This window comes from Herpailurus yagouaroundi, unplaced genomic scaffold (genome assembly GCF_014898765.1).
Source record: "Herpailurus yagouaroundi ecotype Mexico unplaced genomic scaffold, PumYag 250, whole genome shotgun sequence".
In the NCBI taxonomy this organism is placed as follows: domain Eukaryota; kingdom Metazoa; phylum Chordata; class Mammalia; order Carnivora; family Felidae; genus Herpailurus; species Herpailurus yagouaroundi.
The window spans coordinates 20,132,569-20,148,796 of record NW_024412467.1 but is presented as its reverse complement, the minus strand read 5'-3'; the positions used below and the strand labels follow the sequence as shown (position 1 = coordinate 20,148,796).

Below are 16,228 nucleotides of genomic sequence, written 5' to 3'. Positions count from 1 at the left end.
CCTTGAGGCTCCAGCTGGAGTGAAAGCATCTCTGGGGTCACAGAAGGAGAATCTGCATGGTGGTCCTTGTGGGCGTTTGCTTCTCAGAGTCCTGAATGAAAATCAGTCCCAATTTCTTCTCTATCCTCCACCCTTCCTCTGAAACTCGACTATCTCCAGCTTAAAGTTTCTTCATCATCTCCTTCTGTGTTTAAGATGATCGCCTCTCTCCCCTCCACTGACTATTTCTGGACGTTTTCCAAGTTTTCTCTGAGCCCCCTTTTTCAGGTCCTTGTTCCCTCTAACTCCCCCTCCCAAGGGCTCTGGAGCTGACCTCTCTGACATTTTCAGGAGGAAAACCAAACGTTACACTCAAGTGAACTGCTGTGACTTGAATCTACTTGGGCAGGCAGTGGAGTGAAAGAGGGAGCTTCTGCAAGCCCAACAAGTTCTCAAAGGCTCAGAGCCAGCGCTGGTGGGCCACGTGGCAACGGGCTGTGCAAGAGCTGGAGATGCTGCTGGGTGAGGTGGAGGTTGGTCTGACGATCTCCTTGGTGTGGAAACCCACCCGGTCCCCCCGCCCCCATCTGGGCAAGGAGTGCTGGTTAATATCTGCCCGAGCTGGGAACAGGGCTTACTGCGTTGCTGCTTAAAAACATCAGCTAACATACGGAGATGTCATCATGATTAAACAGCAAATTATAGTCGAAGACGGCGCGATAATAATCTAAACAATCACCACAACAAGAAGAAATGTTCTCTAACGAGTCAGATGCGGCGGCCTGGGTTTCCGAGACTCGCGGCCCTGCATTCCTGCGGCTCCTTCCAAGCGCACGTGCTCCTAGTGCCCGGCCCAGGACAGGGCGTTGGAGCCCCCGACACGGCACCGAGCTTTCTCGAGGCACCTCCAGGACAATCAGGGGCAGGGCGGAGTGGGGGCCTGGAAGGACGTGGCGGTGCGGCGCCCTCTCTCTAGGGAGGCAGTTGGAGCCGCAGGAGGACGGGGTTCCTTGGAGAGAATCTTGTTGGAAGAGCTAGCGAGCCTCGTTCCCAATCCTCCCCGCCCCGTCGCGTCTGTCCCCTCCCTCAGCCTCGCCTCCTCCCAGATCTCGAAGGAGACTGCTATCTAGGTGGGACAGCCTCGCTGCTAGGGGAGGGGCATCCTCCGTGTGTCGCAGGAGTCTCCCTCCCCGCGAAGCCTGGGGAGCACAGTGCGTGCGTTTCCCTTGCCCAGTTGTGTGCACGGATTCGCCCCCTGTTTTCCTTGGGAAAGATACCAATAGGAGGCGGCGAGCTCTCCAGGCAAAAACGAAAGGAGAAGACCCTCCCTCTTTCTCCACTTCTCCTCCCCCTCATTAAATAGATTCGTATTTAAAATAGGCTGAGACATTTTAATCTGAATTCCAGGGACTGAGCTCGGGTTAGCATCATCCTACTTATACTTGGGCCGAAAATAACCACTGAAACGAAATGATCAAAACCAAACGCTATTTTCCAAAACAACCGCCGTTCCCTGTGGGTGACCACTCTGCGCAGGCAGCGAGGATCTCCTTTGCTTTTGGCTGAGAACCGGGGATTCACGGAGGCGGGGCTGGGTAGGGGGTGGCGGGTGAAATTATTCCCAGGAGTGGCCGGGCGCGGCGCGTGCGTGAACTGGCCGCGGTAATATATGCTGCCATTAAGAATCCGGGCAGCTTCAAGCGCTCGGGGCTCCGGGACGCATGTGTTGCTGGAATTCAATCCGTGGGGGGAATGCAGATTGGGCTGCGACCTACTGGGTTTGATTTATGAACTGTTACTCTAGCGATTGTTTACACATTGCATTTCAGAGCCCCCGCGCACCCTCCGGGCGGCGGCCGCTCGCTCCGCTGACGCGGGAACCCGCCGCAGCCTCCAAGGCCTCCCTCCACCAGCCCTCCACCCCCCACCCTGGGGGGAGGAGGCCCGCAGCTCCCTCCCACCTTCACCTTGTCCTAGAAATCAGATTTCGATTTCCTTGAACCCAGAGGCGGCGAACATTCGTTTCTGTCGCCGGCCCCCCCCCCCCCCCCCCCAGCCTGCTCCAGTTTCCGAGGCCTTGGACCCCGGTCTCCTCTGCTCGTGTTTACTCTCGAATGTTTACTTCTCCGTAAGGCCATGCGGGGCCTATAAATAGGAGAGGTGGAAGCAGCTCGCCTGCCGGATCAATAGGGCCCCGTCTCCTCGCCATTTCAGCTAAGCTGTCTTATTAATTATGAAAGGATTCACCTGCTCCCTGCCAGGGACCACAGCCTCTAGGCCCCTCTGCTGGAGCCCTTAATGGCGGTTCGTTCAAGCTGCCTCAGGCCACCGCAGAGGAAAAGGCGAATCGTGGTTAGGGCTCGGCCTGCCGGGATGGTGGTTAGGGCTCCGACCCGCCTGGGGCGAGGTCTGCGTGTGTCCTCTCGCGCAAGCCCAGTTCCCCCTAAACCTCACGTAGAACTAACATCTCTGCTTTTCACTTATCAAAGATACAACTGCCTCTTCCTCTTCTTTCAGTAAACAGAATTTCGGAGAAGTGACAAAGTGACCTAGTTGAGGAGGGTCTGCTTGAAGGTGGTAGGTTACCAACTGGCTTGTGAACAGGTGCATTTATCATCTGACGTCCCGTGTCCCTACAGGGAATCCCGAGAACTGGACCAAGAAAGCAGGCTTGGGGCAGGAAACAAACGACACCCCCGTTTCAAACAATAACTTTTATTTTATACTTCTCTATACTTTGTAGCAAATCTTTTTTTTTTTTGCTGAATTTAATTTATAATAAACTTTTTAAATTACATCTCTCTCTCTTTTTTTTAAAATCAAGGCTCTTTTATGTCAAAATCTTTTTTTTAACTATATTTTAGATTAACATTTAACACCCCCCCCCTGTGATCTATACCGTTGGATATTCAGGTATTACCGTATGTGTAACAGCTAAAACGAGAGGGAAATTAAAGGCAGTGGACTAGGAAAGATGCATCAACAACACCAGGTAAAGCTTAACCTCTCAGTGACTTTCGCGCGGTTCTGCTGGCAGCCTTTCCCTATACCCCCGAGATTTCCTCAATCCCTTCCCTCTCTCCCTCCTATCCTTAAAACACAAAGTCAACGCTCTGTCCTTTCACTTTCCTCGAGGAGAAATGTGCAGTGGAAATGATCAAAACAAGATACTGTGGAAGAAAGACGTGAGCGTGAGTTATTCACCATATGCCTTCCTCGCGGACATCTCTCTTGATTTCATTCCCCTGGCCTTCTCCTCTCCTCTCTTTGCTATTAGGAGGAGCCCATCATTTGTCATGTCTTAACATGATTAATATAGTAGGTGGCCCAGGGCCGTTCCTGAGATTCTTGTGCCAAAAAAATAAAAATTAAAAAAGAAATGGGGTGGGTTTGCCGTTTTCCTTATTTTTGTGTGAAGACGGACTAAAGCTGAGGTCCGGTTTTGGCTGTGCTTGCTTGCTCACTGATTGGTAACATTTGGCAAATAAAACACAAGAAATCGAACGAAATCAAAAGGAGAATCGGAATTTCCCACAATCCTATATGAGTGTTTTCAGCATCACAGAGAATCACAACGTCCCCAAAGAACGAATGGATCTTCCTCTCGATTTCCGGGAGCATGGAGTGAGTGTGGGTGGGCGCGCGGGGGAGAGCCGGCCCCGCGCTCAGAAGGAAAGCCAAGTCGCTAAAGCTGCCGAGAGAGACACCAGAAGCACTGGGAGCGCCGGGAGCAGGGACCCCGCCGCCCCGTTGCCGCTGCCGCAGAGTTCGAATAAGCTGCCTTGAATGTTGAGGTTTTTGGATTCTTTTCTCAGTTTATCCCACATATCTTTCGCCCCTTCCTGGCAATCCGTAAGGGCTGTGACCGTGCAGCTGTGGAAATCCTCCCAGTATCTGGCGAGGAACAGAACAAAACGGAAGAAGCAGGTTGACTTTGGGCTCGGGGAGGACCCGGGCCTGCGCCGCTGCGCCCCTGCGCCTCCCGGGTCGCGGCCTCGCAAACCTCCCGGGGACGCCTCCGCCCCCCCCCCCCCCCCACGCCACCTCTTCTCCACCGGCCCGGCGCTTGAGTCGGGCCAGGCGGGCCCTCGCCAGACCTCGGCCCATCCTGGAAGCCGCCGTCCAAGGACAGAGGCCGCCCCCTTCGGCGTCTGGTTTCCCTTTCCCGCTCCCTGGCAGGGACCCGGCAGCCGGGAGCCGGGCCGCACCGGCTGCGCCGCGCTGGCACCTCGGCCTGCTCAAACAGATTGCTCGTCCTCCTCGGGGAAAGCTAGGAAAACAGTGCTAAGCCTTGCAAGCTGCCGCCCATTAATGCCTCTTAGCTTGCAAGATGGGTTACTTGCTCTGAACACGGCCCTCCCCTCTTGGCTTCTCACTTTCTCCTCCCCCTCGTCCCTTCTGTGTCCCTCCTCCCCCCACTCGCTGCGGTACTCTCTCGCCTTCGCCCGCACTCTCCCTCCTCCCTTCCTTTTGTTTCCCGTTCTCCGATTTTCCCATCCTTTCTTCTTCCCTTCTTTGTCTTCCTCCTTTTCCCTCCCCTCGGTTTTCCTCTGTTCAGTTCCTCACTTCCTCTTCCTCCGCCTCTTCCCCTTCCTCTTCGGCCCTCCGTGGCCCCTGGCCTTGCTCTCCACAGTCCCCCGGCTCTGATTCGGTCCGGAGACGCCTGCCTGCCTCTCCCCTCCCCGGGTCGGTGAGTGTCAGTGCCCTAGGGCCAGCTCCGTAGCCACCTTCTGCTTTCGCAAATCCCGGAGCGCCCGGCCTGGGCGCTCTGTCCCTCCTCTTCTCCCCCTCCGCAGTCTTTCATAGGCTTGGGACCCCACGAAGCCTCCTCCCCACGGTCTGCCGGTGTAGTCGCAGCCCCCCAGGCCGGGACTCCGGTGCCGCCGCGGTGCCCACCGCTGCCAGCCTTCTTGGGACCCCTCTCCCTGTCCTCGCTCCCCGCCTCTTCCCGGAGCCCCACGCCTTCTTCCTCCTCCTCGGCTGAGCTCCTAGCCCCGCCCCCACAACCTTCAACCAACCTGTCCTTTTTTATTGTCCCCCTTTCTTCTGAAAACCCAAAATAGATCCCTAGACTAAATATAATTCCAACCCGTGATCGATTCCTGGGGCGCTGTCTCCTTTCGGTGCTCGGTCGATCTGTGCGTCTCGGTAACTCCGGGCTGGCTCCCACTTAGCCCGGGCCTTTAGTGCCAGGTCACTAGCGACCGCCCTCCACGCAATTTGGTTGTATTTTCTCCTATCTCTCCCTTCTGCTCGCTAGCCTGGACTGTAAGTACGTTGAAGGCAAGCACCATGTTTGATTTATCCGTGTTTCCACTCCCACCCCATCCCCTGGCTAATAGAAAAGATATAAATGCTTGTTGGATTGCCTTGAGCTCTGGCTGTTTTGTAATGACCTTTATGAGTCTCTAATTTATGAGGACTGCGGATCCTGAACCACAGGGCTTCCAGGTGCCTCAATTCGTAATAAATAGCAAGATTTAGAGAAACTAAGAGGAGCAGGGACAGCTCTCTGCTGTAATTGCACGTCCCAAAGGATATCTAAATCTCTCCTTTTTTATGCATGCCCAGATGAGGACAGGACCCTCTTGGAAGAGGACTATGGTAGAAAGTGGCTGATATCCACATGGAACTGAGAGGGGGTGGGCTTCAGCAGAGTATTGAGCAACCAGTGCCACTAAAGAAGTGAGCCCAGACTGCAGCAGGGGTCCCCCTCACTTCCATTCTCCAGGACCAAGCCCTTGTAAAAAATTAAAATAACTTAGAATAACCAAATTCTGGCAAATAATGGAATATTGGGGAGCTGATCTATATTTAACCTTTCATCCAGCTTTATAGATATACTCTTACCTATCATCAGACATTCGGGATTAAAGTAGGTGGGCATGCAACCCATATCCCACCTTTTGTCCTTTTCTGGTAGAAAAGTACCAGCCACCGAACTGCTGTGACTGTTGGAGGACACCAGGGTATTTAGGAAAGTGTGTGGCAAAATTGACCCCCATTTAAGTGCTCATAATTTAAACAAATAAACACCCCCCTCCCCAGGAATTAGACAGAGGACAAGGACTTCACAGTATAAAAAAGGTGGTGCAGAAAATGGTTTCTCCAACCTACAGGGAACAGGGAACACCTCTTGTCTTGGCATTTTTTGGAAGGGTCATTATTGGGCAAGGGGTGGGAGTTACAGCTCTTTCTGAAAAATAAAGTAAAATAAGTGTGTGTGTGTGTGTGTGTGTGTGTGTGTGTGTGTTGCAGAGGATGGAGGTACTTCAAGGTCTGCAGCAGCTAAAATGTTGCTGGTCTACCACAGCTGGGCTCTCTGCTAGTTACTTCCTTTGCCAGTGGGAGCTGTACTTTCCAGTCAAGCTCTGGCAAAAGTCACCCACCCTACCTGACTGTGAACTGGTTTCTAGCCCTTAGCTGCCCTGGCCTGGGGATACCGAGCAGATGCAGAGAGGAGGGGGTGGAGCAAGGAGGGTGGCTATTCTACACCTCTAATCTGCCACAGACTCGGCAGATATGGTCACTGGGTTCCCAGGACTTACTTTCTTTGGGCAAAATCATTGGCACAAAACAAAATATCCCTTCAGTCTCTCTCTTAGAAAGAGGAAGAGGGACCCACGCTCCCTTGCCTACATCTCAATGTTCTTGGTGTGTATTGGAAGGGGGTTTCATCAGGGGAAATGGACCAAACAGGAGAGTGACTTTTCCTTTATGCAAACCTAGTATTTCCTAAAAAGCTCCTCAAACCAGAACCAAACGTTTTTCGGAGAGTACCCAGCAGTCCACTCATGCACACAGAAAAAAAGAACGATGAAGACTGCCTCAAAGTAGAGCGAGGAACTGCTAGCAGCTCTCCAGGCCCCTCCGGGTTCCAGTGCGCTGAGTGCGCGCGCCTCTGTGGGTGCCGGTGGAGCTGCGCAGGGCTGGGATTGGCCCCCGCATGGGAGGATCATCCTCTGCCCATCTCAGGCCACAGGGTCCCCTTGGGTAGTGCAGACCCTGGCCAAGGTCCGAGGGCTAGCCCGCACGGATTAGCGCTGGCGGGGAATTCAGAGCTCAGGCGGGTAGGCGAGGCCCTCTCCGACCTCAGCAGCGCCCCCCAGAATGGAAACCTAGCATACCAAAGAGAACACTTACGTGCACACGGTCTTGATGTTCGTCTTGTCGTCCAGGCCCTGCGGGTAGTTGGCCATGCTGTCGCCCAGCTTGAGCAAACAGTCCGAAAAGCCCTTAAAGACCGCATCGCACTTGCCCGCTGCTCTCACGGCCTGCACCAGGTACGCTGCGGGGAGGAGGGGACACCGGTCAGCAGCGCCGCGACCCTGCCCTACGGCCCCGCGGCCCACCAGCCCCGTCGAGCCGCCGCGTCCACTAGCGCCCAGCCTCGCGGGACGCCTGTGTTAAAGGTGAATGAAAGATGTGGCCCAAGAATGACTGACCCGCCCCCAACTAGTGTCCGGTGCCTACGGTCGGGTGCGTGAGCGTGTGCGGGAGGGGGAGTTGCGTCCATTCCTTTCCTGCAGCTCCCTCCAGCATCTCACTCTGCATCTATCTTTTTCTGTTTCCCTCGCCCCCTCTTCTCACCTCCCCCGTCTCTTTTATTTCTCCCTTTCTCCTCACTCCCTCCTTCGTTTCCCAACACTTCCCCAGCAAGTCCGTCCTGGCTCTCGAAGTGCAATCTTGCATTTCTGAGGTGACAGAGGGGGTCACGACAGCAGAGTGCGGGGGAGAGGAAGAGGTGGGCGAGGCGGCAACGCGTGGGGCCACGCCGCTGAACCCCAGGCCACGACGTGCGAGAAAGCCTCGGGCCGGCGCGCGATGCTTGGTGGGTTCTCAGCAAACACTGCTGAATGAATAAATTAATAAAGTCTCTGGAACCCGGCAGCAGCCACCGAGGTGGATTGTTTCATTATAAAACAGATTGCCTACCGTGGAGTTTGTGTTCCGAGGGAGATCCTCGCAGGCACCCTCCCCACCCCACTGAGAGAGAGCAGCCTCGGTGTCCGGAGACTGGGCGGGGGTGACGAGTGGTCGGGGCAGTCAGGACCCAGCAGAGTCACGGCTGTGTTTGCGCGGGTGACCCCGGGTTATCTCCGCGAAGGCCAAATCCGTGAGCCTCTGGTTGCGGCTGAGCTCCCCACACACCCGGAAAAACCGGCCACCACTCCCGCCCACAGCGGGTGGGACCTTTTCTCTCCAGGCCCCAACTCTGAGGGGCACAGGTGGCAGTCGCCTGGGGCTCTGGGCCTCTAGCTCCTGGTTCCCTCCGGAGGGGCGGGAGCCGGGATGGCGGCTGGGACCGTGGGAGGAGGGGAGCGGGGAGGTAACCCAAGCGGCGCCTAAGTCCTCGCTCTTGGCTTCGGGGCGGTCAAACCCCAAGGCTCCGGACTGCCGCTACGAAGGCCATTTCTCTCCACCCCAAGGCCAACAAATGGCTAAACGTTCGATGGCTCTTGGCCAAAAGCACGCCGGGGGCCAGGAGGGGCGCCAGTAGCGTTGATCCGCGCTGTTGGGGCTGGGGGAGCAGAGGGAAGGGGCGGATCTTAGAATCGAAATCGGCCTCCAGTACCCACGACCCTGAGCGCTCGCCCCCTTCCTGGGCAGTGTTCTGACCGCCACCGCTTTCGTAGGAATGTATCCGGAGAGGACTTTATACCTCACTGCCCCCACCACCCTCAGCCGCTGGTCCCCGAGAGCTGGGCCAGACGCAGACCAGAGGAAGGTGACCGAACCTGCAGCAGCCTCCGAGAGTGCCCCGTTTGCAAATTGCAGCAGGAAGAGCGAGGCGGGCCTTGCGCTTTCTAATCCGGAACGGGAAGCGCCGGGGAAGGGAAGAGATTAAGGTTAACTTCGACCTCCGCTCGGGCAGAGACGTAAACCTTCATAAATCTCCTTCCCCCCACCTCCGAGAAATATTAAAAGGCCTTGCGACTGCAATATTTAATATAACACTGAGAGAGAATAAACGAATCTTTGTTCTGCTAGAATGCGGTCACAATGAAATGAACCCTACGCGTCCTCTTCTATAATGCATGCCACAAATGCTGCTTTGCAGCGTCGAAACGGAATAAAATACAGTTCATCCTCCCCTCCCCCACCCAGCTCCCGTCTCTCCTTACCCTTTACCTCCACCCCCAAAACTCAGTGGCAAAAAAGTAGCCCCTAAAATGTACAGACAATATTTTAAAGGGGAATTGGGGCTCGCCTGGGGCGGGAAGCGCTCCTGTCACGCTATCTTTGCGGGCGCTGCTGGAAGAGAAGACCCTCCCTCCACACCGCGCATGTGTGAGTGTGTGCGTGTGTAAAATAAGAAGTCGTGAAATTTTTTTTTTTTTTCAACTATGACTGCTTCGTCTCTAGTTCGCTGTGGGAGCACCGGGGCTTGCGCGCGGGACGCGTTTTGAGGCTTATGCATCTGAGCAGGTCATAGCCCGCGCGACCCTAGCTGTCCTTCCTGAACCCCGCTTCAGCGAGGCTCCGGAGGGCGACCCGGGCTCCTTCCCTGTCCTCTCCGATGTCCATGTCCTGTGCCTTTCCTATCCGTTCATTCATTCGTTCGACCTCTCATTCATTTCAAACTTCCTCCCGCGTGTCTTCATTTGTGCTTACCACCCTCTCCATCTCCCCGTCCCTTCCCAACCCCCACTTTTGTTGCCAAATGTCAATGACTTGGGATAGCTCCCAGCCATGAATTAAAGATCGAGGCTCTGGTGCGGGAAAGGGCAGACATTCGGGAACAAACATGCTCAATTTCAATTCCACAGCCAACAAATGGTCATTTTCCGGCCGAGGTTAATGTGTTCCAAGAGTATCCCGCAAGCACAAACGCTCTCTCTCTCTTTTTTCTTTAACCCCTCCAAAGTAAGGTTATATCCCTCCAGGAAAACAACCCCAAACCTGCTCCCATAAAAATCCCTGTATCAAAAATAACCGCTGTCTCCTGCTCTCTAAAAATTTGCAGGCTAATTGCTAAATGTCACATTCACTTATTTCCAACATTTAAGGCATTTGCTGCAATTAGCATTTTTTAAATATTTATTTAACCTCTTTGCACTAATGTCAAAGATTCAAAAGAACCAGATTCAAAATATCAAGTCACTTCTTAAAGGAAAACGCCAACATCCTGCACATAGTCTAAAATCCCTGTAATGTTCATGCAACAAAATACACAAAATCATGTCAAATGCATAAAAACCCACTGCAGAGAATCCATTTTTAATATACAGATAACTCCAAACCCTGTTTCTTCTACATTTCTCACGAAGAGAAATGTACATTTTCTGTTGCCCCATTCCCTCAAGCACCCTCCCACCCAAATACTGCAAGGGTTTGTCTGTAAAGAATGCTACAGCCTGAAATGGTAGGAGGCAACAATTCCCTCAGTCTCCAGAAAACCCGTTTGAAGAGTTTCTATTTTTTCTCTTGTCCATTCTATTAATAATCTACTTCACTTTCACTTTTAGGTCAGGTTAATTAATGCTCCGACCTGCATCGAAGAAGTGGGTTTTCTAGTGCTGGCTTCCATCACGTCTTCCTCATTCTGGATGGAAAACGCGAACTTTTAAAAGCCCCAAACAGTATAACTACGACTCAACATTCCTTAACATAAAATGGGGACTAAATAAATCCGTAATAATTACCCCCAAACAAACAAAAATAAGAATCCCCCCATATGGCATATTGCAAACACTTCTTAACCCTTTCCTAGATATAAAATACAGATGCCTATGTGGAAAGGAACAGGCAAATATTCATAGAATATTATACCCACGTATATTTGGCTGAATTCAACCTCCTTAATGATAAGCCTATTAAAATATGTGCTCTGGGGTTCCCTATCGTTCTCAATTTGCTCTCCAGCCGGGTCTGCGGTGCCCGGTGCAAACGCTGCAGCTAGGATATGGGGGGTAGGGGGGCGGGAGAATGACAAAGTTCTAAATGCAGCAGTGTGAGCCCCGAAATATCTTTGCTTTCTGCACATAAACTTTCCATTCTAGCTGCCTAGCCATCTTGTTCCTGCATTCACCTTTCGACCCTTCAAAATAATACCTTGCAGCATCGCAGGGGCCAATGCATTGCCCCAGAGCTCCTGAAACCTGCTTTAACCCGAGAAAGGGAAGCAAAAATGGACGTGCGCTTTGGGGGGAAAAAGGGGGGGAAACCCCCTTCTGAAAACGGCCAGCTGCATACATATCCTGGCGAACGTTTGGACTCTCTCTCTCTCTCTCTCTCTCTCTCTCTTTTTAAGAAAAACCAACCCGGGACGCCCGAGTCCCTAGGAGCCGCTGCCCCCACCCTTGGGGTTTGCCGGCTTCTCCGCACCCCCGGGCAGCCAGTAGGTCCCCTCGGCGCCTCGGGCCGGCCGGCTACCGCCTGCCGACAGCCGCAAGCCTGGCCGGGCGGCCACTTACCTATTTGCACCGCGAGGATCAGTGAAATATATCTGCCGTTCAACTTAAGTCCCATCCTACGTTTAGTCAAACCATTTGCGACCGCAGACCTTTAAATAGTTAGTTTAGAGAACGCGGGGGAAAGCTGAAAAATAGGCATTGCCAACAAGTTCCAAGAGCGACGGAGACTTTATGCACGGGGAAGGCAGAGGGAGGAGAGAAAGAGAGGGAGCGAGGAAGAGAGAGAGAGAGAGAGAAAGAGAGAGAGGCTGAGAGAGAGGGGGGGAAGAGCTGGGAATGGTTCACTCCATTAGGAGGGGGCGGAGGAAGTACAGCCTCACGCCCACGAGCAGGCCTGACGTGGGGGATGACACGGAATGATTTTTTTTTTTTTTTAAATAAAGACACCTTGGTAGAGATCGCCATTTATAGTCATCAGAAACTGGAATTAATCAGATATCTCCAATTAATGTACAATCCAAACGAATTCTCGCCTCCTGGGGGTGACCACTTGTCCGTCCCCGCAGCCACCCCCGCCTCCTCGCGGTTCCTGGGGCCCCCCCAACCCCGCCCCCTCCCGGCGCGGAACAGGGGCTCCCTCTCCCCTCCCTGCCTGGAGCCGGGGAGTCCTGGCGCGCCCACTCGATTGTTTCAACTTGTTCCCCCTCCTCCATCAGCTCAACGGAGAATCCAGCCCCCTATCCCTACGTTGTAGTGGGGTTTAAACGAGCGAGAACGGGAAAGGGAAAACAGCTAAAGCAGCTCTATTAATTCGACATCCCCCCCGCCCCCCCGCCCACCCCGCTCAGCCTCCTGTCCCCTGCACTTGCCTACTCTTTCTCTCCAACCCAGCAGCTGAGCTCTGCGCGCAGCCTAGGGCGCGTGAGCACACACTCACGTACACACACGCGCACGCCAATGAGCCGAGCGCCCCCTTGCCCGCCTGCTCACACCGCACGGGAGCGCGCACACACACCCAGGCCCTGGGGTTTAGTCTGCACACGTGGGGCCCCTGAAATCTCCACCAAGTGCCCTCGGTGAATCTCATCACTTCGGACGCCCCAGCCAGCGAGAGATGGGTTCACGAGACACAGCGACACCTGTTTTGGGGGACAGGAGAGCACGGAGAAACGAGCCTCTCTCTGCAAAGATGATTTTCTGATACTAGAGATTTTGCTAACTCAGTTTAGTTTCAAACTAAGAGCTTTAGGAAATTTCCTAGGCCATCGATAGTATGTGGGGTTCTTTCTGATCCTGATGCGCCTCTTGGGGTTATTTGTTGGGCCACACACACACGTACACACACGCACACACGTACATCACGTACGCACACGCACTCCCGCATCCATATACACCTGCACTGTCTTTTGATGCTCGGGCACAAATCCTGTGTAGACGCAGCGTACTCTGCAACGAAGTGCTTCTGCAGCTGCGTCTGTGCTCAGTGCAAGGTGCTAACGACGACAGCTTGAGTTAAGAATGAAAAATAAACAGGGCTGTTTCCTTTCTAAAGGCCGTTAAGCTTTGGTTTCTTTCCCTTCTGCACGAAAAGATGACTAAATCCCAGTTTTTTTAAATCAAAAGCTAAAGAAGGCATCGGCCAACTTTAAGTCCCCTAAGAAAGAACCCTCCCCCCACACACACAAAAAGAAAACGCCCCCTGAAATCTTCCAAAATTACACGAGAAAATATCAAGATATTAAATAAGCAGTAGAAATGCAAACGGATTAAGGAGATATCAAATCAAATTTACTTCCTTCAGGCAGCGTGCCATCTGCGCTCCCATCTCCTGGTCCCCACACTCAGCCATTTGGAGAAGCAGAGTCAGAAAAAGGGGCAAAAAAAGAGGGGTGGGACATGCTGTGGAGAGTGAGGGGCTGAAGGGGAGCGCGGGGGTACTGGCTGCAGCACTTTGTGACGTGGTGCCTCTGCACAGGGCGGCCGCGTCCCCGCGTCCCGCGGGAGCCGCAGACTCAGAGGTGTGGGCACGGGCCCCGGCCCCGGGGGCGGAGCCACGTAGCTCCACCCGGTGACGTCACCAGACCGGTGGGTGGGGTGGCCGGGGGCCCGCCTTTCCAGCATCCAGGGGCTCTTTGGCAGCCCCGGTGTTTCCTTTCCTGGTGCTCAGAGGCTCCTGGAAGGGCCGAAAGCGTAGGCGGGCAGAGGGCGGGGCGGGGGCTGGTGGCGAGAGGGGGGGTGTCCCTCGGACCCGCCCCCGACGCCCTCCAATGGCAGGGCGGGAGGTTGGTCCGAGGGGCGGGGCCTCGGGGGAGTGGCAGCAGGCCCCGCCCACAGCTCCGCCCCGCCCCTCGGGGTCCCGCGCTCTGCTTGCCCAGTCTTCTGCTCTCCCGCCAGCCGTGAGCGGTGGCGCCGGTGTCTCTCTTAGACTTTTGCAGAGACGCAGCTGGGGGCGATTTAAGATTTTTGCCCTTAACGTCCTTGCCTTCCTCCTGCTACCCACCCATCCCGGATCTTCCAAAACGTCGTTTTCTGAGGATGCCCTGGGATTTCCGCCATCCCAGCCTGGGGCTTTGGGGGTTGGGAGGAGGCAGCGCTAAAGGGCTCAATGAAGCAGAATGAAGCGGGGTGCAGGAGAGCTGCAGCCCGCCGACCCACGCGCGTGCGCAGAGCCGCCCGCGCTGGGGCTCTGGGGCCGGCTCTCGGTGGTCTCTACCCCGCCGTGCGGCGCGGCGCCACCCCGGAGCCCCCGCTGGCCTTCCCGAACTCTCCTCTTTCCTCCCCTCGCGTCCTGGCCTCCCCCGCCCGCGTGGGTTGCTTTGAAAGTGAGGAAATGAGAGAGCAGAGTTAGTACTACAAAAGGTTGAAAGCAGATGCTAACGGTGTTTTTTGTTTGGGTTTTTAAGCTTTTAAAATTGCAGGTCGTTTTGCAGTTAGGACTCCGTACAGGTTCCGTGGTTGCCAATGCAAGCTAACTGTTTGGGAACGTTGGAGGGCAATATCAGTAGTTGAAGGCGGCATTGGACAACATTTCTTCCTTTCTTTCTTTAATCCGATCAGTCCACCCCACACCGTATTAGAGGTGAAGGAGCAGCGAAGAAAAGCGGGGAAACCCAGGCCTTGTGTTGTGGGTATTGGCATGACCCCGACTGGTCTCTACGCTTCTCTAGGTGTCAGTTTACTGATCTGAAAAACGGACATAGGACGCGATCTCCAAGATGGTTTAGCCTTTGACTTTTGTGAACCGGAGATTTTCTCCCAACCGTTGATGGGGTTGGGAGTGGGGATGTGCACGCAAAGAACAAAGTCCATGCAAGTGTGCTTGCTGTAGGCCAGCTTCTGGCAAAGGGCATGTTTCCATTAGATAAGCAATTTTGTTTAAAGCTAAAGAAACAAATACGGTGAAGGATAGGGGAAAAAAGCCATTGGTGCTGTTTGGGTCTGCATATCACATTGAGCCAGAGGTACCCCTGAAAGTAGGTCTGCATAATTAAGACAAAAATATGCAAAACTTTTTATCCCTAAAACTGCCAGAAAGAGACCATGTCTAATTTTAAGCCTGGTTGGCATCGACTTCCTCCCTCAGTTCAAGTTTGCTGCCGCCCCAGCCTCAGCAAGTGGGCATGCATATGTTCCACACACACACACACACACACACACACACACACACACACACGAGCGCCTGGTGTGGGTCAGACCTGCGTTCCGTGTTTCCACATTGGCAACAGGGCAAAGCACTGAGCCAGTCCATCCCCCAACTCTCCACCAATCCATCATAAGTGGACTTTCCAGAAGCTGCCATTTCAAAAAACATCCCTTGGAAATTATCTGCAAGAGCAGTTGTCAGGGCCACTAGAAAATTCTACCTCTTTTTGGTCAGAAAGAATCCATTGCTATATTAAAATGGATTGGTCTAGCAATACCTCTCTCTCATAAATGTAGTCTGTCATTTTTTATAACTTTGTTAAAAAGAAAACCGCAGCCCCAAGGTGGAATTACTAACCCCCAGGACAGCAAACCCAGACTTAATTGCAATTTCAACCTCTCTAGGAATGGAATTTTAAAGCAAATCAATCTGGAATTTTCTGGTCAGCAACAATTAGGTAATCTATCACTTGGGCCCTCTCCATCCTTCCCTGCACTACACCACCAAAGGCAGAGGAGATAATCTGTGTGATAAAGCCCCTGCCCTTCTCCCCCAAAGGGAAGGGGAATTTGCCAGAAACAATCCTTTCTTTTCTTTTGCTAATAACTTCTTGTCCCACTCTCCCTCTAAAATCCTTCAATTTTATACAACTCCTCAGAGCTTCTCTAAACTAGCTAGATGGGATGCTACTTGATTCATGAATTGCTTAATAAAGCCAATTAGATCTTCAAATGTACTCAGTTGAATTTTGTTTTTTAACACCTTCAACTGAAACCTTTGATCAAAATATGAATGTAAAGTATAATACTCTTTACTTTAAAATGAGAGCAACTAATACTTATCTGACCAGGGAGATAGCATGATCATGAAGGTGGTTTTCCCATGGCAAGGCTATCCATTGCACTCTGGATGTGCTGACCCCTGCGACTTCCCCAAATGTGGGAAACTCGACTGCATAGTTTGTGGTAATGGGGGACTGTGTTTGTGCTTTCCCCTGGGGGAAAAAAAGAGAGAAAATGAGAACTATACCATGTTTAAGTAATCGTATAAATTAGGAGGGGAATGATTTTTTTGTAGAGCTATGTAGGTAGGGGTTCCAATAAAAATCTGTTTCGGATCTCTCTTGGTATCTGGTACTTGGTAAGATGATTTTTCACTCTTTCTCTTTAAGTTTATTTATTTATTTTGAGAGAGAGAGGAGAGAGAACACCAGTAGGGGATGGGCAGAGAGGGAATCACAAGCAGGCCC

At 53.1% G+C, this 16,228-nt stretch overlaps 1 protein-coding gene, 1 long non-coding RNA gene and 1 other non-coding gene across 3 annotated transcripts; 2 read left to right on the top strand and 1 right to left on the bottom strand.

The window, feature by feature from the left end:
* Positions 1-2,786: 2,786 nt before the first annotated feature.
* On the bottom strand, positions 2,787-11,694 carry NRN1 (neuritin 1). The gene is made up of 3 exons (XM_040460405.1): positions 11,397-11,694; positions 7,123-7,267; positions 2,787-3,873 (listed from the first exon to the last, which is right to left on the bottom strand). Exons 1-3 carry the CDS (start codon positions 11,449-11,451, stop codon positions 3,645-3,647), a joined length of 429 nt encoding a protein of 142 aa, XP_040316339.1. The 5' UTR covers positions 11,452-11,694; the 3' UTR covers positions 2,787-3,644.
* Positions 7,265-7,869, top strand: LOC121020400 (uncharacterized). The gene is made up of 2 exons (XR_005786116.1): positions 7,265-7,391; positions 7,636-7,869. It is a non-coding gene; the product is annotated as an uncharacterized LOC121020400 (long non-coding RNA).
* Positions 11,695-15,813: 4,119 nt separating the features above from the next.
* Positions 15,814-15,976, top strand: LOC121020656 (U1 spliceosomal RNA). The gene has a single exon (XR_005786256.1). It is a non-coding gene; the product is annotated as a U1 spliceosomal RNA (small nuclear RNA).
* The last annotated feature ends 252 nt before the right edge of the window (positions 15,977-16,228 follow it).